General features: G+C 33.7%; 1 protein-coding gene across 7 annotated transcripts in view; it reads right to left on the bottom strand.

Annotated features, from left to right (window-relative positions):
• The window catches only part of LOC105463467 (LPS responsive beige-like anchor protein), a 770029-nt gene that overhangs the window by 208401 nt on the left and 539649 nt on the right, over positions 1–21979 (bottom strand). For all 7 annotated transcript variants that reach the window (XM_011710554.3, XM_071092575.1, XM_011710553.3 and 4 more), the window contains 2 exons: positions 16302–16419; positions 13888–13990 (listed from right to left, as the gene is read on the bottom strand). In XM_011710554.3, coding sequence (XP_011708856.2) covers positions 13888–13990; positions 16302–16419 — 221 coding nt within the window. The remainder of the gene's footprint in view (positions 1–13887; positions 13991–16301; positions 16420–21979) is intronic.

The raw sequence follows: 21979 nt of genomic DNA, 5'->3' as shown, positions 1-21979 counted from the left end.
AAAAGTTTTACATTTTGGTTGAGTCTAATTTCTCAATTTTTTCTTTTGTGGATTATGCTTTTAGTGTTACATCTGAGAACTCTTTGCCTTTCCCAACATCAGAAAGTTTTTCTCCTATGTTTTCTTTCAGATATTTTATAGTTTTACTTCTCACATATAGGCCTATAATATATTTTGAGTTAATTTTTTTGACTGATATGTGGTAAGCATCAAAATTTTCTTGTATGTAAACATCCAATTTTCTCCACAAATTGTTTAAAGCCTATCTTTTCCTCACTGAATTGTGTTGGCACCTATGCTGCAAAACAATTGACCACAAATGCAAGGATTTATTTGTGTATTGTCAGTTCTCTTCCTTTAATTTATATGCCTATCTTTGTACAATTACCACAACTGAGGACTGAGTACAATGAAAATGAGGAAGGGTGAATTCCCTCAGTATCTTGATAACTGTGGCTCTAGAGTAAGTTTTGAAATCAAGGTACGTCTTCCAATTTTGTTCTTATATTTCAAAATTGTTTAGGCTATTCTAGGTGCATTCATTTCAACTTCCCAATTTCTCCAAAAAAGTCTATTAGGAATTTGATAGGGATTGTATTGATTTTATAGATCTAGGGAAAACTACCCTATTAATTATATTGAGTCTTCTGATCCATGAACATGGAATGTCTCCATTTATTAAGGTCTATTTTTAATTTCTCTTAAAAATGTTTTATACTTTTCATTGTACGAATCTACACTTCTGTGATCTGTAAAGAGGGCTACTTTTTTTCTTCATTTCCAGTACAGATATCTTCAATTTCTCCCTTCCTTCCTCTCTTTCTTCCTTGTTGTACAAGCTAACATCTCCAATGTAATGCTGAATAGAAGTGGTAAAAATGGGAAGACATTTTTACCCTCCTAAACTTTGGGGAAAAGTATTCAGTCTTTCAACTTTAAGTATGATGTCCATATTGGGAGCTTTTTGGTAGATGATTTTTGTCAATTTGTGGAAATTTCTTTAGTTGAAAGTTAGTTGAGAGTTTTTAAGCATGAATGTGTGTTAAATTTTTTCAAATGCTTTTTTTATGAAATGACAGTAAGGTTTTTCTCCTTTATAAATACTGGTGCACAACATAAATTGATCTTCAGATTTAAATTAACTGGCGTCCTAGTGATAAAACCCACATGAACATTTTATAAATGCTTTTTATATGCTGCTGAATTTGGTTTCCTAAATTTTATTTTAAAAAATTGTGTCTCTGTTCAGGAGGGAAACTGGCCTATGCGTTTTTCTTGTGAGTTTTCCTGTGGTGTCTTTGTCTGGCAATGGTACTGGGGTGACTGACCTTATAGAATGAGTTGCAAGTGTTTTCTCCCCTCCAATTTTCTGGATGAGTAGATTAAAGATTTATATCATTTCTAGTTTAAATATTTTATTGCATTAACTAGTAAAGACAAATGGGTCTGGGCTTTTCTTTAAGGAAAGATTTTTATATTAATAATTCATTTTCTTTATGCGTTATAGGTCCATTCAGATTTTCAATTTCTTCTTGAGCCAGTTTTGGCAATTCTGTTTTTCTAAGAATTTGTCCATATCATTTAAGTATCTAATTTGTTGGCATGAAGTTGTCCATGATGTTCCTTTCTACTCCTTTTAATTTCTGTAGGCTCAGGCTGGGCTTGGTGGTTCACACCTGTAATCCCAGCACTTTAGAAGATTGAGGCGGGAGGATCACTTGAGCCCGAGTTCAAGGCCAGCTTGAGCAACATAGGAAGGCCTTATCTCTACCAAAAAAAAAAAAAAAAATCAAAATATTAGCCAGACATGGTGGCATGTGCCTGTAGTCCCAGCTACTCAGGAGGCTGAAATGGGAGAATGGCTTGAGCCCAGGAGTCTGAGGCTGCAGTGAGCTATAACTGTGCCAACTGCACTCCAGCCAGGGCAACAGAGCAAGATCCTGTCTCTATAAAAGAAGAAAAAGAAACAGGAAAAAAGAATAAAGATTCTATATGCTCAATAGTTATGTCTCTACTTTCACTTCTAATTTAAGTAATTTGTGTCATCTTTCATGGTTAGGTTAAAGTCTGTCAATTTTACTGATCTTCGCAAAGAATCAGCTTTTGTTTCATTGATCTTCTTTAGTGTTTTTGCTTTATGTTTCATTGATTTTTGTTATAATCTTCATTACTCATTTTTTTCTACTTGCTTTGCATTTAGTTTGCTCTCCTCTATTGTCTAAAAGTAGAAGCATAGGTTATTGATTTGAGGAATTTATTTCAGATATGGGTGTTTAAAGCTGTAAATTTTCACTTAATATTACTTTAGCTGCATCGCATAAATTTTGATATGTTATACCTCTGCTGGATATAGGCATCCGAATTAGTAAGCTTCTCAGTCCCATGGGAGAAAGAGTTGCTGGCCATAGAAGTAACCAAAAGCACGAATAGCTACATGGCAGAACGTGTGAGGACAAAAAAAAAAAAAGATGCTCCCAAGCCCAGGAACTCTCTAGGTTCTAGGAGGTATATAGAGGAGGATATATATATATATAGAGGTATATATATAGAGGTGCAGACCATGGAACATGGAATCAAAAAAAAATGAAGCCCTCTCCACCACTACCACTCTAGCCACACAGCCTAAGCTCACTCCCTTTTCTGTACTTCTCTAAGCTTCTAACGGCAAAATAACATATCTCCTGGTAGCTGTTACAACCCCTGATATGCATGTATTAAACTCCTTGGTTAGTGCTCCTGTAGAAAAAAGAAAATGCCTGAAAACAAGTGATAGGGTTGGGCAAAACTCACAGTGAAACAGAAAAACTAAAATGAAAACTATTGGGTGGCACCTTTGGGCTGACTCAATATATTTTTGTTATGGCTTAAAACTGGTATCTGCGTGTATATGTTTGCACTGTAAGTGCTCCTGGGTGTCAGAAAGAATACTCCAGATCAAGAACGACAACAGGTAGAAAACTGATAATAGGACTAACTCTCTTGCTGACTGCCATCAGTGGTGAGTCAGGATTTAGCACAATAGTCTCTACCCTCTCATGTCCTACTGATTGACAAGTCAGAACACTTGGTCTTAATGGCCCTGACTTGTAGTGTTATCACAACCAAACCAAAAGGAGTAGCTCATAAATGCCAACAAAATTCAGGGTCCTGCTTGCCAAGTAAAGCTTCTTGATATTGTGTGGGCAAATTCACAACATTCAATCCTCTGGAGGTCAAAAGCTGCTGTTGCTAAATGTGATGGACAGTTTTCAGTCTACGTCTTACTGATTTCTCATCAGATATTTTCATGTTTAAAAACTATCATCCCTTGGTGATATGGTTTGGATTTGTGTCTCCACCCAAATATCACATCGAATTGTGTATTAGTCCACTCTCACAAACTATAAAAAACTGCCTAAGAAAGACTGGGTAATTTACAAAGAAAAGAGGTTTAATTGACTCCACATGGTTGGGGAGGCCTCAGGAAACTACAATCATGGTGGAAGGCAAAGAAGGAAGCACCTTCTTCAAAGGCAGCAGTCGGGGACGGAGAACCGAGAAAATATTAAACCATCAGATCTCGTGAGAACTCACTCACTATCACGAGAACAACATGGGGGAAACTGCCCCCCTGATCCAATCAGGTCCTCCCTTGACATGTGGGGATTATAATTTGAGATGAGATTTGGGTGGGGACATAGAGCAAAATCATATCAAATTGTAACCCCCAGTGTTGGAGGTGGGGCCTGGTGGGAGGTGATTATATCACGGGGTAAATTTCCTCCTTGCTGTTCTCATGACAGTGAGTGAGTTTTCACGAGATCTGGTTGTTGAAGAGTGTGTGGCACTCCCCTCCCCGCTTCTTCCTCATGCTCCTGCCATATAAGATATGTCTGCTTCCCCTTCACCTTCTACCATGATTGTAAGTTTCCTCTCCAGCCATGCTTCCTTATAGCCTGAGGAAACATGAGCCAATTTAACCTCCTTTCTTTACCCAGTTTCAGGTATCTCTTTACAGAGGTATGAGAACAGACTAATACACTTGGCATCATACTTTCCTGGGTTTCCTATCTTTTGAGCCACTCTTGTTTTTGCTCTTAGTGTTGTTGTTTTTTGGGGGGGGCAGGGATGTCCTGTTTCCCTTACCTAACCTTTACATGCTGAGGTTTTCCAGATGCAGCCCTAGTTCCTGTTGGCATTCTACAATCTCTCCCCAGATGAACTCACTCCCTCTCATGGCTTCAAATTTCATATACATGGTAGTGACTCTCAATTACTAGGCCTTTCTTTTGAGCTCTCAACCTACCTGTTTATATCTAGCTTCCTATTCAACATCTCAATCTGGACGTCTCTCAGGGGTTCCAGTTTCAAGGACCTAAAATTGAACTCATTTTCTGTCCATCTACCTCCTCCCCACAACCCCAGCCATGGGGATGGAAGGATGTTTATACAAATACTGTTTGTCCAGTATTCCTAATCTCAGTAAATGCCACTGAGCAGCTCGAGCTGAGACTTGAGTATTGACTAAACATATTGAACATCTCCCTTTGTCATCACCCCCCAAATCGCTGAGTCTTATAAATTACATTTCTTAAAAATCTCTAAACAAAAATGTCTCTCTTCAGCTACATTATCAACATCACATATCATCCAGATGTCTTCAGTAGGCTCTGGTCTTATATAAATAACACCCTCTTCCTAATATCACTAAGTTCCAGTGATACTTGCTTTCCAGCATTTCTTAGAACACTAGAAGCTCCCTGTCTTGCTTCAGGGCCTTTGCATATACTACGCCTTTGTTCAAAGAACAGCTGGTTGTATTTCTTCAAATCAAAACTTAAAAGTCACATAGGAAGATATTCCTGGTTATCTTATCCAAAGCAACCGATCTCCACTCCACGAATCACTACTACAACACTCTAATTATATCCTTCCTGTCATTTATCACAGCTATTTAGTTTACATGTTTGTTTTAAAAATGTATGGGTAAAATGGTATCTATCTTGTACATTGCTGAGTGCTTGACACATTATAACTGAAAATCTATTTAAGAAACTGATTAATAAATTAAGACTTATAGGCTGAGCACGGTGGCTCATGCCTATAATCCCAGCAGTTTAGGAGGTTGAGGTGGCAGGATCACTTTAGCCCAGGATTTTGAGATCAGCCTGGACAATGGAGCAAGACTGCATCTCTTACAAAAAAAAAAAAAAAAAAAATTAGCCAGGCATAGTAGCATATGCCTATAGTACCAGCTAATGGGAAGCTGAGGTGAGAGAATTGCTTGAGCCCAGCAGGTTGAGCTGCTGTGACTGTACCACTGCAATCCAGCACTCCAGCCTGGGTGACACAGCAAGACCTTGTCTTTAATAAATAAATAAATAAATAAATAAATAAATAAAAAAGGACATCTAGCTTTAACTGTGGGAGAACATTACAAAACATTCCCAGGTATGAAAACATGTATTAGGTGTGATAAACAAATCTTTTCTAAAATAAACAGAAAATTGGTTGAAAAAGACTTTTTAACTAGCATAAGGAAATCTACTATGCTCCTCTGGGCTGCTTCTTCCTGAACTCTGAAATCCTCATTAAATTATAAAAAGTATCTAATCAAAAGCATTACTGGTATTGTAAGGCAATATTGCTTATAATCCAGAAGGATCACTTTATTTGCCCCATTTACATAAAAGTTGTGACCTGTGGTGGTTTTGAAATATATCCTCAAGAGGTGGAGCTTAATTCCCCTCCCCTGGAGTTTGGGCTGTATTTAGTGACCCACTTGTAATGAATACAATGTATCTGAAATAATGGTATATAACTATCAAGAGTAAGTAATAAAAAAAAAACGGGGGCTTCTGCTTCATTCTCTCTTGGATCACTTGCTTTGCAGGAAGCCAGCTCCCATGTCATGTAGACACTCCAGTAGCAGATGGAAAAACTGACTTTGTAAGGAACTGAGGCCTACCGCTAAGGAGCTCATGAGAGATTCCTTTGAGAGCCATCCAGCCACAGGCTGGTTGTAGCTACTACTAACATCCTAGCTGATGTCTGTACATTCTATCGCAATTGCATTTGTAATAGGATGTTGTCTTAAAATTTTAAAATAAACACTGATCAAAAGTAGCTCAAATCAATACCAACTTAGGTATGCTAAAAGTAAACTGTAGGTTTCCACTGCTAATATGTTTCAATCAATAGAAAAATCCCAGTGTTCGCTCTTTCCAGTTCTTAAATTAGTTAACTAAATTGTATTGATGATGAATCAATACCTACTATGAAAGGAAATAATTAGTAATTATGCTATTTCAATGTAGTCCCAGCACACAGAAAAAAAATGCATATGCCTACACTCTCCCAATACCCTATACCATGACAGAGAATTTGCCGATTTAACATTTCTCTCAGATACTTATTAGGTTACTTTCAACAATATAAATGCTAGTTATTAAGTCCATACATTCAAATACAAAACTAATATGTGAACTCTGATTTACCAGAGGTTACAGATATAGGTTTTAATTACATATAGTTACAAAATCCTTAATCTATAGATTTAATATTATATTAAATAAAAAATTATATGATATAATAGAGCAAAATCCAATCTTTTATCAAAATGATTAAAAGTTTTAATCAGATTTACCATGTGTATATTAAATAATACCATAGTACATACTAAAATTATTATAATAAATACTTCTTTTAAAAAAGCATCACATGTACAGATGTAATAAGCACTTTTGGCTTAGGTATTTTTAAATATGCTTAGAGAGCTTATCTTTCAATAATCTTGATTGGAGTATAATTAATTATTTACTTTTATTTAAACATTTTTACATAGATGTAATAATTGTACATATTTATGGTGTACACAGCGATGTGATACATATAAGACACTGATCAGATCAGGTAATTAGGACATCCATTATCTCAAACATTTATCATTTATTTGTGTTAGCAACAGTCAAAATCCTCCTCCTAGCTATTTGAAACTATGTATTACTGCTAACCCTAGTCATCCTACAGTGTTACACAGAACTTTAGAATTTATTCCTCAGTCCACCTCTTATTTTGTATCCTTTAACAAATCTCTCCCTATCTCTCCCTCCCCACTACCCTTCTGATCCTCTAGTATCCACTGTTCTACTTTTTACTCATTGGAGATTAACTTTTTGGTAGCTTCCACGTATGAGTGAGAACATGCAGTGTTTAACTTTCTGTGCCTGGCTTATTTCACTTAATATAATGTCCTCCAGGTCCATCCATGCTGCCATTAATGACAAGATTTCATGTTTTTTAAGGCTGAATAGTATTCCATTGTGTACATGTGCCACCTTTTTCTTATCCATTTATCAGCTGTTGAACACCACTGATTCCATATCTTGGCTAGTGTGAACAGTGCTGCAATAAACATGGGGGTGCAGATGTGTCTTCAATGTACTGATATCCTTTAGTGTGGACAGATGTCCAGTAGTGAGAACTCTGGATCACATGGGAACACTATTTGTGGTTTTTTGAGGAAGAGATATAATTTAATACCATAATATTTGTCAAACTTAAGTGTACAATTTGATGGGATTTGAAAATATATATATGTGTGTGTGTGTGTGTGTGTGTGTATTTGTGTAACCACCACCACAGTCAACATACACTTTAAAAGGTCCCTCATAACCCTCTGCAGCCAATTTCCTTGCCCCAACTCCTGGCCCCTAGTAACCAATAATCTGCTTTCTGCTACTGTGTTGTTTTGCTTTTTTCAATAATTTCATATAAATAAAACCACAGTCTATAGCTATGATGTATGAAGCCCATAATGTTTAATTTCTTTCATTTAGCACAAGACTTTTGAAATTCATCCATGTTGCTGCATGTACCAGTAATCATTTCCTTTTTATTTCTAAGTGGTATTTCATTTATTCCATTGTATAGAGGTACAGCAATCTGTTTAGCCACTCACAGTTGATGGGCATCAAAAATGTTTACAGTTTGGGACTAGAATAAAACTGCTATTAATATTTGCTTAAAAGTAAATGTGAATATGTATGTTTTCATTACTCTTGAAAATTGCCTAGGAATGGAATTAGTACGATATACATTAAGTTCCTAACCTGTACATCCTCATTAATATTACACATTCTTTGTTGTTGTTTTTGAAAATCAGGCTTGCTGAAGAATAATTTACACAGAGAAAAATTCATTATTTTTAGGTGTACAATATAATGAGTTTTCTAAACAGAGAGAGTTGTGTAAGAACATCAATTATGACATGCAATATTTCCATGATCCCCAAAAGTTCCTCTTATTCTCCCTTGTATGCAATTCCTCCTCTTTTCCCATAGCTCTTAGCAATCACTGCTCTGTTTTCTGTCCCTAACAGTTTTGCTTTTTCCAGAATGTCATATAAATGGAATCATACAGCATGCAGATGCAGCCTTTTGCGTTGGCTTTGTTCACCTAGTATAATATTTTCAAATTCATCTGTGTTGTTGCATGTATTAGTACAGGACTTCATTCCTTTTATTTCTAAGTATTATATAGATTCCATTGTGTGGATTTATCACAGTTTGTCCATTTACCAGTTGATAACCATCTTGGTTATTTCCAATTTTTGTGATTATTAATATAGCTGCTATAAATATTCATGAAGCAGTCACTGCATGAACATATATTTTCATTCCTCTAGGGCAGGAGACCTAGAGTGAGACTTCTAGGATGTATGAGAAAATGTATGCTTAATTCTATATGAAACTGCCAAATTGTTTACAAAGAGGTCATACCACTTTACTTTCCCATCAATAACATGTGAGGTTCCAGTTACCTTGTATACTGCTCTTGGTATTGTTAGATTTTTTAAAAGTTATTCGAATAGGTATGTCATGGGATCACACTGTGGTTTTAATTGGCATTTCTCAGATGACTAATGATGTTTGGCTTCTTTTCATGTGTTTATTTGGCATCTATATCTATTCTTTGTTGAAGTATCTGTTCAAAACTTGTTTTTTTTTTTTTTTTTTGGTTTTTTCTTTTTTTTGGTAGCCAGGTTATCTTGTTTTATAGCGTGTTTCCTACATATCCTGGATGTAAGTCCTTTATCACACATAAGTTGAACAAATACTTTAACCCAGTCTGTGGCGTATATTTTCACTTTCTTAAGAGTTGGCATTTCAAAGCAAATGTTTTTTATTTTAATGAAATCAATTAAAGATTTTAAGAAATATTTACCTCATTCAAGGTCACAAAGATTTTTCTCCTATGTGTTCTTTCAAGAAGTTCTACTTTTAGCACTTATGTTTGTCTACACTACATTTTTTTCTGTTACATTTTGAGTTAATTTATATGTAAAGTAACAGGTGAGGTTCTTTTTCTTTTTAGATATGGCTAACCAATTGTTCATCATCATTTGTTAAAAAGATCATTTGTTAAAAAGATGGACATACCTTGACATCTTTGTCAAAAATCAAATTGATCATAAATGTTTGAGTCTATTTCTGAACTCTGTTACAGTCCATTGGTTTACATGAGTCTATCCTTAAATAACAAGCTATCCTAAAGAATGTAGTTTTACATTAAGTCTTCTGTTTTTTTCTCAAAATTGTTTAAACTATTCTGGAATATTTACAATTTCACTTAATTTTAGAATCAGCTTGTCAATCTCTTTTTTTCCTTTTTTTAAATTAAAAAAAAAATAGAGATGGGGTCTCCCTATGTTGCCCAGACTGGTCTTGAACTCCTAAGCTCAAGTAATTCTCCCACATGGGCTTTCCAAAGTGCTGAGATTATAGGTGTGAGCCACCATGCCTGGCTATCTTGCCAATGTCTTTAAAAAAGAAAGAAAGAAAGAAAAAGCTTGTTCAGATTTTGTATAGGGCTGTTTTGGACCTCAGATCAATTTTGGAGAAAACTGGTATCTCAATAATATTGAGTCTTCCAATCCATGAGCATAGTATAGTACAACTCTCCATTTTTAAGTTTTAATTCTCCAAAACAGTTTTATAGTTTTCAGTGAGCAGGTCTTATGCATACATTTTCAAATTTATCTATATGTATTTATTTTTTGATAGTGTTTAGACACTAGTTTTAATTTCAGTTTCTGATTCTTCATTGCTAGCATTTCATCAAGGATAAAATTGAGTTTTGTTTATTGACCCAGTATGCTAGGAACAGCTAAACTCATTTATTAGTTCTAACAGCTGTTGTTTTGTTTTTCCTCATAGATTCTCTGGGACTTTCCACATAAACAGTCAGGAATATGTGCTAAAAAGACTATTTCATTTCTTCCTTTCCAATTAGGATGGTCTGCAGTTCCCATTTCTTGAAATGCCTTTGTATGCATTTAGTGTTCAGGTAATGCTGGTCTCATATAATGTTGTTGGGAATTTAATCTCCTTTTCTATTTTTTTGCAAGAGTTTGTGTAGAAATAGTATTATTTCTTCATTAAACATTTGATAGAATTCATCTGAACTACAAGTTTTCTCTGAGGTAAGGTCTTTTACTACAATTCAGTTTCCTTTGTGAGCTATTAAGGTTAACCATTTCTTCATTAGTGATATTTGATAGCTTGTGCCTTTCAAGGAATCTATTTCATCTAAGTTGTCTAATTTAGTAGCATAAATTTGTTCATAATATTTCTTTATTTTTCTTTTAATATCTGCAGTATCTGATGTTCCCTCCTTTATTCTCGATATTTTTATGTCTTCTCTTTCTGCATAAGTCTTTGCTAGATATTTACTATTAATACAAAATTAATCTTGTCAAGAGACAGCTTTTCATTACATTGAATTTTTCCTCTATCATTTATTTTTATTATTTTTTTCTTTCTTCAGCTTACTTTGACTACATGTGCTCCTCTTTTTTCCCACGTTCTTCAGACTGAAGCTAAGATCATTGATTTTAGGCAATGATCCTCTCCTCCTTCCCTCCTGCTTCCCCTCTCCCTTCTTAAATAAAATCATTTAATGCTATAATTCTATACTAGGCACTTCTTTACCTTCATGTTAAACATTTCTATAGGTTGTGCTGTTATATTTTCAATTAGTTACAATATTTCTAATATCCCTTGTAATTTCATCTCTGGCCCATGTTTTATGTAGAAGTACGTTAATTTCCAAATACTCAAGAGATTTTCCAAAAACCTTTCTATAACTGATTTCTGTTTGTAATTAACCAGAGATCCAAGATCTCAATCTTTCTAAACATTTTGAGGCTTGTTTTAGGACTGAATATGGTCAATGTGACAAATGTTCTATGTGTATTTAAAATGAATGTATTTTGCGCAGTTGACTAAAATGTTTTATACATGTGACATAGATCAAGGTGGTTAATAATGTTCCAGTCTTCAGTACACTTACTGATTTTTTGTCTACCTGTTCTCTAAATTACTGACATAATAGGGAGAGGTTGTCTATATTTCATTCCACTTCTATCCATTTTTGTCTTATGAATTTTGAAGCTCTATTTTTAGATGTATGTAAATTTAAGATCATCGTTTTGATGAACTGGTTCTTTTATCATTATGATATGTCACTTTTTCCTCTGATAATATAATGCTTTGTTTGGTAATTTGGTAATTGTTATGGGTTGAATTATGACTCCTTAAAAGTCCTATGTTCAACACCTAACTCTCAGTACCTCAGAATGTAACAATTTGCAGAAAGAATATTTTCAAGTTAAAATGAAGTCATCAGGGTGGGCCCAAATCCAACATGACTGGTGCCTTTGTAAAAGGGGGAAACCTGGACAGAGACATACATAGAGGGAAAACAATGTAAAGAGACACAGGGAGAAGAGAGGCATCTAAAAACCAAGGAGAGAGGCCTGGAACAGATCCTTCCCTCACAGTCCTCAGAAGGAACCAACACTGATGAAAACTTCATTTTGGACTTCTAGCCTCCAAAACTGTGAGAGAACACATTTCTGTTGTTTAAGCCACCCAATTTGTGGTACTTTGTTATGACAGTCCTAGAAAACTAATATAGTAATGATATGACTAGCTGGCTGTTTTTATTAAGGTAGTGTTTGCATGGTATACCTCTGTTCTGTCCATTTACCTTTAACATATAAATGTATTTATATTTAAACTGGGCTTCTTGGTTGCCAGAGTCAGAGGAGTGGGAGAAATGGGGAGATGTGGTCAAAGTGTACAAACTTTTCATTGTAAGATGAGTAAGTTCTGGGAATCTAATGTTTAATATGAAGATTATAGTTCATAATATTAAACTGCATATTTAAATTGCTAAGAGAGTAGATCTTTAAGTATTCTCACCACACACACACACACACACACACACACACACACACACAAAGGTAACTGTGAGGTGATGGATATGTTAATTAACTTGAATGCAGTAATCATTTAACAATGTATATATGTATCAAATCATCATGAGGTAGACCTCAAATATATATAATTTATACTTGTGAATTACAACTCAATAAAGCTGGAAAAAAATACCTACTGAAAAAGAAAAAAAAGAGTTGGTTTCTTCTAGGCAGCACATAAATGAGTATTGCCTTTTTATGCAATTTGGTTTCTTCCTCCTTTAAATTATATAGCTTAGGCAAATAATACTTCAAGGTAGCACAATTTTTTTATTATTTTATAAATAAGACATTGGTCATAAAACTTCAAATAAAAAATACATAAATAACTTTACCACAGCATTTTTTATAATAATGAAAACATGGAAATAAAGCAAATCTTCACCAATGAGGGAATTAATCAATTTTGGTATATTTATATTCCAGACTATTAGCAACCAATAAAAATTATGGGTTTTTTTTGTCTTGTATACATCACAAAATAGCTAATTTGAGCAAATTAATTTATCCATTACCTCATATATGTATCATTTTTTATAATCTACTCTCCACAATTTTTAAGAAAACAATATTCTGTTACTAACTATAGTCTCTACGCTGTAGGATAGATCTCTTCAACTTATTCCTCCTCACTAAAATTTTGTATCCTTTGACCAACATCTCCCCAGTCACCCCACCCCTAACCTTGGTAACCACCATTCCACTCTCTACTTCTATGAGTCTAACTTTTTTAGATTTCACATATTTAGATCACACAGTATTTGTCTTTCTGTGTCTTGCTTATTTCACTTAACAAAATGTCCTCCGGGTTCATCCATGTTGTTGTAGATAAAAAGATTTCCTTCTTTTTAAAGACTGAGTAGCATTCCACAGCATATATACACAACAATATTTTCTTTATTCATCAGCTGATGTACACTTAGGTTGATTTCTGTATCTTGGCTATTGGGAGTAATGCTGCAATGAAAACAGTAGTGCAGATATCTCTTTGACATACTGTTTTCATTTCAATTAGATATACACCCAGGAGTGGCATCGCAGGATCATGTGGTATTTCTGTTTATACGTGTGTGTACCATTATGACATATATCGTGTGTGTGTGTATTTATACACACATATACCATTATGATATATATTATATATGTATCTTTGAAAATAGCAATTATATCTATATATATACATATAAATATATTTCATGAAAAGTTAGTAAACTTTCCATAAAAGAGATAAATAGTAAATCTTACAAAATATATTTTTCTTGGGGTACAGTTAGGCAATCTTTTATTTAATGATTATTTGCTAAATATATACTCTGCTATACACCATACCATATACTAGGGAAAACAGTATATTATAATGCAGTTTAGTCAAAAGAAAACTTAAAACAGTACATTATAATGTAATTCAGTCAAAAGAAAATACTAATAATCATTATTTACTATGAAACATAAAACAGAAAGTTATAAATTTAGAAATAAGTGAGAACACTAATACAAATCAATGTTAATAAGAATATTAATACTGGTTAATTAATACAACTATTAAGACAGATCACTTTCCCTAAGTTTCTCATATAAAACAGTACCTGGTTTGAGGCAATCCAAAACTTGTACCAACGCCAACACGAGGTAGATAGTTAACCACTTTCTTTACTGTTGCAGGGTCTGGGAAGTTGAACATTACAGCAACTACAACAAATAATTTTTAAAAATCAGAACACAGTATAACTTCCCTTCTGGAAAACTGACTCCTTGGTCCAATAAAATATTTACTTTTAATTCAGGTATCTATTCAATATAATTCTTACTACATTCCTTTTATATGGTATATATCAAGTTTTAGTATTAATATGCCAGTGGTAATATTCATTTCACTTATAAACTCCTTTACCATAGACAGTTCTTTCCTAAATACTATTAGGAGTTATAACAGTTGATGTTGCATTGATGTGACATGAAGTTGAGATTATGAGACATGATAATAATAATGATAATGATAGCTGAGATAATGTGACATGAAGCTGCAACTTTAAATTTACAAAAATGAATTTTGGCAAGTCAAAGGTATTTCTAGGAATTTCTAGAAACAAATGTTAAAAATTTAAGTTCATATAGTTAAACAACTAACACTAAAAAACCACCAATATACCTATGAAATAATCAGTTACATTTATTTCCAATCATTTTTAAAACAGTCTTTTTACAATGTCTATATGTTTATCTTTCATGTGTCCAATGAGCAAATGTTCATATAATCCAAAACAATGTATGACCTGAAGGAAAATTTTTCCTCTGTGGTTAAAAATCAAATTTAAATGTTTTCTCATCCTATTTCAATAATTTCACATACATGAGAATACCAAGAAGCATATGTCAATATGTAAATATATTTAGCATATAAATGTTAATCTATGAGAGTAATTATAAATTTTTACCCATCTTAAAGAACATGAAAGTAAAATCACACAATCATGAGAGAGTTTAGAAGATATTCATTTGGTCAGTCATGGAATTTTAACTTCAATATCAGAATCATATGTAAGCTACAAGCGCTCATCTAGAAGATGGTCCTTCTTCTCTACCAAGCCTTAAAAAATACTTAAAGCCAAAAAAAAAAAAAAAAAAATTACCAATGTTGTCGCAATTTTTAAACACTGGCATTGTCAACAAGTTTCAGGTATTCAGGTAAATAAGTAATCAATCATTCACTAACCACCTACAACATATTTAGTAATGTTATATATATACACATACACATAAGAATATATACACACACATAAGAATATATATAATACATATTATATATGAGAAGAATATATATTTAATTATATATAAGAATATATATTATATATGAATATATATTTTATATATTCTTATCTGTGTGTGTGTATGTATACTTTAAATAAGCCTCCTTTACATATCCACTATTACACTGAATTCAGGGGGAAAAAATAAACAGACGAAAAAACCATTATAGGTTATGGCAGATGGTCAAGGCCATGAGGCAAAGGCAACAGAAAAACACACATATAAAAACAAGCATGCATAAGAAATTTCAAAGAAAGAAAATGAATGAGGATGAGCAAGTAATAAATATTCTAAGATTGAAGCCCCTTTGGGACAGCAAGGATGCGGACTGAAATAAAGTATGAAACATTCTCTTGATTATTTCCCTAGAATAATGATTACATTAGAAGAAGAGGTATGTGCCAGGAGGAGATCAAAAAGGAAAGGGAAAAATATTTTCCCAAAGAAATTTGTGTTCCCTAAAGACAAATAATTTCATAAAGGAAAAACAAGATGTGTGTGTGGGATATATGCAGGCATGTGTACCTTTAAAAATAACCGTCAAACCATGTATATATAATACAAGGAATATGTACAATAAATCAGTAGGTTTTACATATATTCCATTGTATGCCTCCACCCATACCAAATGAAGCTTTTCCTTCAAGTTCAACTTGTCTCCCCTTCTTGTCTTAATGGATTTCACCAAGTTCCATTGTAAAACCACAAATCAAATTTTAGTTCAACTTTCAAGAATGATGAAATACAGAGCAAACAGAACAGTTCAGTATCATTTTCTCATGGTTCCTTTATAAACGAAATATATCAGACAAGAGATTAAATAGATGTATGAATCATTAAATCATCCTCTCCTCTCCCCCAAATGCAGCCACCTTCCAGAAGGAATGTAAGCATCAAAGCAATGCTCAGGACATCAAAATTCCTCTTCAAACCGATTAAATGGTTATGTATTCCTTATGTGTATAAAGCCTTATATCAATTTGTGATATGGCAAAAAAAAATTACAAATGATTCTATTAATAATCAAGGTGGGAAAAAACCATGAAGAAGCGTTTGGTACAAAAAAAGAGTCACCGAACAGAGGGTAGGCTACAAATTATTATCTAAATTGAAGCAATATGGTATGTTCAAAAATGAAATCTTAAAGAGATGGAAGTTAGCTCTGTAACAATGTACTTCTGTAACATATTACCTCTGTTTGCCATAAAGATCTCCAGGGCTGTATTTTGCAAAAGATAACGACGCGAAAAGATTGATCGTATCTCTGTGAACAGCCATTTTCCATGCAGCCCTTCTGTATACGCCAGGATCTAATGAGGAAAAAAATAATCCCAGGTAAGTAACAATACTTGTTTTTTTGTTGTTGTTTCTTTCCCCAATTAAAATAGAAAAGACCCTATTAAGAAAAATAATTTTTAAGAAAAAGGATTTAATAGTTACTGACATAATTTGGAGATGAAGAAAATAAACTAATTTATGGAAAAGAAGTTTAAATAAAAAAGCAAAGTAAAATTATAAAACATTTAAGTATATATTTGGGCTTTTAAAAACAATGATATAATCTACTGCTTCTGAGGAAATACGTATTGCATCATTTACTGATTGATTTTTAAACCACATTATGAAACATGAAACTTCAGATAAAATCTTAGAAACAAAAAGACCTCAAAAGAGGCCACATATGCTTATAAAACACATACACAATTCAGTTTCACATGATTATAATTTGCCCAATAACACTTTTACATACATTATAATACAAATATATTAAGTTCATAACTTTACAAAATGACACTTTTAAGGTCACTGTTAAGGCAACAGTCATTCAGAAAGTGCAAAGACTATATAGAGGTTAAGTATCATTTTGTCAGCTAAAGCTAAACACAAACCTGCAAATGAACTTAGCATAATCTCCCTATGGGATAGGTGGTTGTCAGAGTAACTTGTTACAATTCTTGTCATTCCAAGTGACAGACAGAGTTGCTTAAAATGCTTTGCCAATTCAAAGTAATCCTGTCTTTAGTTCTAAGCCACTTTGTTGCTTTGTTATTCAAGTTTTGTTTTTCAAAAAGTTCATTTCAAAAGCTAAATTGTGAAAATGTTAAGGGAAAACCAGACTCAGCATTTCTCTACACCCGTACTATACATAATACATAAGAAAATGAGATGCCTTTCTATCAAAACCTGATATTCTATGAAAGCAAATTAAGTTAAAAAATTAAGACATATCTCTCAAAAGTAACCACTATTAAAAATTACAAATGAAACATCTGATTATGATACTGCATTGTAGGAATAAAGATGGGATGAACAAAGAGGAAAAAATAAAGAATAGTAAAAATTTATCCTTCTCAAACTGTTTTTTCTTTATTCATTTTCATTTTCAAAATCCTAATGGCAAATAAATCTACATTTTCAATGCAGAATGTAGTTTTTTTTGGAAAAAAAAGAGTAGCAAACCTTATTTAAGTCAGTAAGTATGTATTTCAGTCTTTCTACAAAAATGATTCTATTTCTGACACCACAGAATCTAGAAATAAAATGGATATAACTCTAAGGGGGAGAGTTTCTTAAAAATACAAAACAAAAAGTTCAAAGGACAAGATAATCATGCATGCAGTTTTGAAATGGATGACAGAGAAATCCTACTAATTCAATAATATAATCAATACCTATGTAAAATAAAGGTAAATGAACAGGAAAAGAGAGGACAAAAATATTAATATCACTCTCAGAGATTGCATGTATCTCTTTCTCTCACTTTGATCAGACATACCACCAGTTGGTCTATGGCCCCAGAGTCTTCAGAGGCCTCCATTTGTTCTCTCTTTTATTTTTACCTCTGAAGTCTACTATGACCAGAGGACCCTTCGCCTCAAAATTTTAAAATATAAATCAGATCACATCATTCCTGTATTTAATAGCATCCAGTGACTTCCCATGACATATATAATAAACTCTTAAGCTCTTTATAATTGCATAAAGCCTCATATCTGGGACTGTCTGATGAGCTCAACTCATTCTTCCTCAGGGCCTTGTTTTGTCCTTGTTTTCCACTCTGCCTGGAATGTTCTCCCAAATCTCCACATGGTTCAATCAGTCTCACATTTAGACTTCTCCTCTTATGTCACCTCTGCAGTGAAGCCACAGGATCTAAACCCCAGTAACTCTATTAACAACTCATCCCACCCCAAACTTATCAGATTTTCTTCATAATACTTATCACTACCTGAAATTTTAAATATTAATTTAATTTTCGAGACAGGGTCTTATTCTGTCACCCAGGCTGGAGTGCAGTGGTGTGATCACAGCTCACTGCAGCCTCAACCCCCTAGGCTCACATGATTCTCCCATCTCAGCCTCTCGAGTAGCTGGGACCACAAGCATGTGCCACCACATCTGGCTAACTTTTAACATTTTTTTTTGTAGAGATGAGGTCTCACTATGTTGCCCAGGGGGGTCTTGAACTTCTGGGCTCAAGTGATCCTCCTGCCTCAGCCTCCCAAAGTGCTGGGATTATAGGCATGGACCACTACAACTGGCTACTAACTGAAACTATAATATTTGCTTGCTAGTCTATTGCCTCTTCAGCACTAGAATACTAGAATCTAAGTTCTATTACAGCAAAGACTTTGAATACACCCTATTTCCAATGCCTAGAAAAATATCTGGCATGAAGTGGCAATTTTCAGATTGACTAAATCAATCAATATATGGCAACCTTCACTCCATATTTGACCCGCATGATATTTTAACAAAATTTCACATGGTTGAAAATAGTTAAGAAAACAGATATTTGCAAAAATATTCAGATTTCTGTCTTCTCAAGAAAAACTAGGGTATCCGGCAAACCTGGATCTATATGCCACAAAGTAACAACTGGCAATGCGCTCTCCATTTTGGTACCATTTTCACTTCACTTATTATTCACTAATGTAATGTGAGCATTCACTCATTTACTATTATCCACCCAGCTTCCATTGGTACTTGAGTTTGCTACCCTGGATTTACCAAATATTAGAGAATCTAATATATATTCTGCAACATTTATAGTCCAATGTATCCATAAGAAAAACAAGAGCCAGGGCCAGTGGCTTACACTGGTAATTGCTGAGCTTTGGGAGGCCAAGATGGGAGGACTGCTTGAGGCCAGGCAACATAGCAAGACCCCACCTACACAAAAAATTAAATAATTAGCTGGGCATGGTAGCACGCACCTGTAGCCCTAGCTACTCAAGAAGCTGAGATGGGAACATCACTCAAACCCAGGAATTCGACGGCACAGTAAGTGATTGCGCCACTGCACTCCAACCTGGGCAACAATACGAGATCCTGTCTCTAAAAAAGAAAAAAAAAAGAAAAACGAGGCCTAGACATGTTAAATATATGAAACAAAACTCCTTGTCAAGTTAGTGGCAGAATCTTGCCTATTCCCAGGTTTTCTAATCCAAAAATACAGAGCTACCATTGTATATGCCACATTGCCACATTTTTAAGAAAGGATGAAACATCTGTTAAACTAGAACCCAATTAACTGCTTAAAATTTTCCTTTACTTGGGTTAAAGAGGGAAGAGGAAAATCAAAGGAAAACAAAAAAATCTTTTAAACTCTTTGATAAGTCAGGAATATCACACACTGGTCTGAAAATTCTACCCTTTGTATCTATAGAACTATATAATAACATCTGTTGCTCATAATAGTGAATTCACTCGTTGCAAAGTCATGATCATACAACTAAAGATTTAATCACATTCTAGATTACTCCATTTATTAGGAGAAATGAGTATACTACAGCATTGTTATAAGATTTTTAATGTACTGAAACAGTTTTCTGATTAAACGAAATATACCATTTATATTCCATTCCCTTAAACAGTATGGTTATTCAAAGATCTGCTTGAAACACAGCAAGTGTCATAGTCCTTTAAAACCTGTTTTACTCCAATGTCAAAAATACTCAGTAGTAGGCCGGGCGCGGTGGCTCACACCTTGTAATCCCAGCACTTTGGGGGCCAAGGCGGGGAGTTCACGAGGTCAGGAGATGGGGACCATTCTGTCTAACAAGGTAAAACCCCGTCTCTATTAAAAAAAAAAAAAAAGCCAGGCACGGTTGCGGGCGCCTGTAGTCCTAGCTACTTGGGAGTCTGAGGCAGGCGAATGGCGTGAACCCGGGAGGCGGAGCTTGCAATGAGCCTAGATCTCGCCACTGCCCTCCAGCCTGGGCGACAGAGCGAGACTCCGTCTCAAAAAAAAAAAAAAAAAAAAAAAATACTCAGTAGTAAAGAAAATGACATAAGCTCCATGCACCTTCTACTCAGTAACCTTATAAGATCATAACACTTTGCCATATTATTCTATACATCTATAAGCAAGTGATAAATGCATTACAGACAGTGCTAAAATTTCACATGCATAACCCTTCCAGATCCCATTTTCCTCTGTCACAGCCAATCAATATCCTTGTTTTTAGGGTTATCATGTATATGTACATTCCTATATGTAAGTTTTTATACTATTAGTACATACATATCCATAAATAACATACATCACTTTGTATGTTTTCAAACCTGATATAAATGGTATCATACTGAATGTATAATGATATGCTTTTCAAGTTAAATATGACAAAGTCTAATGAAGTTTTAAAACAGAAAAGAAAAAACAGCATGAGAGAAAATTATTTTAAATTGTCAAATGTGTCAAAAATTAAAATCTTACACAGAAAAAAACCAGCCTAATCTTTAAAAAATTAAATAAAATTCCACAATTAGGGCCAAAAAAAAATGAGATTTAAAATAGAAACTAGCAATCTCTTAACTAAGGAATTACTAGCTGAAATTTATATAATATTTCTTTAAGTGTTCATTAGGAAAAGGTGTCAGTACCGAAAAGCAGCTGAGGCCTAACTAAGCAAGGGGTTCATTTCTTATTGGAATAGTATAGGCCTGGTCTGAGGCTTCACTTCAAAGTCTCTAGAGTTCAATTAAAACTGGATTAGGTAGAAACAGACCCTTCTTTGGGACTTTCTGTTCACTGAAACTCTACATACACTGACAGCACCTTAGACAGAGGTCTAGCCCTCCAGTGAATCAGTTGCCATAGAAACCATATCATTACCATTGCTCTGCAGTTATGACCTCAACTCCTGAATTGCCTGAAATCTTTACTCTCTTTGAATGTTTACCACCTTGTTTTATTATTGTTAGTATTATTAGTAAATTAAGCTTTCAGTTGTTTTAAATAATTTGTTTCAAAGATGGTTTATTAACTAAATGTTGAGATAGTGTGTTAGAGAGGAGAGAAAGGATTTAGTATTGAATATATAGATTATATACACACATAAATAATCTTTATTTACTGTAAAAAATCAAACCTATCTTCTTTAAAAGTTTTATTTGAAAATTGTGCCTTATGAAAAGGATATATGATTTTTCCCAAATAATGCACATATTTTTTCCTTCTATCCTAGAAATAGTGTACTATTAACACATAAGAAAATTTCTTCACTTTGTTGCATTTATTCTTAGTAAAAGTAAGGCATTTTTTACTTTCCCTTTACTAGTCCATTTGTAAAAGCTTATAAGTTTATTCAAATTAAACTCTCTTTTGTTTTCTTATCCTCATGAAAGAACAAAAATAGAAATCAAGATTCACTGCCCAACTATATACTCTTATTTATTGAATACAGGGACTTTTAAAAAGTAGATTTAAAAGAGTTAAAGCCAATCCTTTATTATTATTATTATTATTATTATACTTTATGTTCTAGGGTACATGTGCTATAAAGCCAGTCATTTAAGTGAATAGAAAGAGAGGTTTTATTTAAAAAAAAAAAAACTATCCTCAATACTTTTTAAACATTTTTAAAT

This window comes from Macaca nemestrina, chromosome 3 (assembly GCF_043159975.1).
Source record: "Macaca nemestrina isolate mMacNem1 chromosome 3, mMacNem.hap1, whole genome shotgun sequence".
Lineage (NCBI taxonomy): Eukaryota > Metazoa > Chordata > Mammalia > Primates > Cercopithecidae > Macaca > Macaca nemestrina.
Note: the sequence above shows the minus strand (reverse complement) of the source record. Positions and strands in the feature narration are given on the sequence as shown.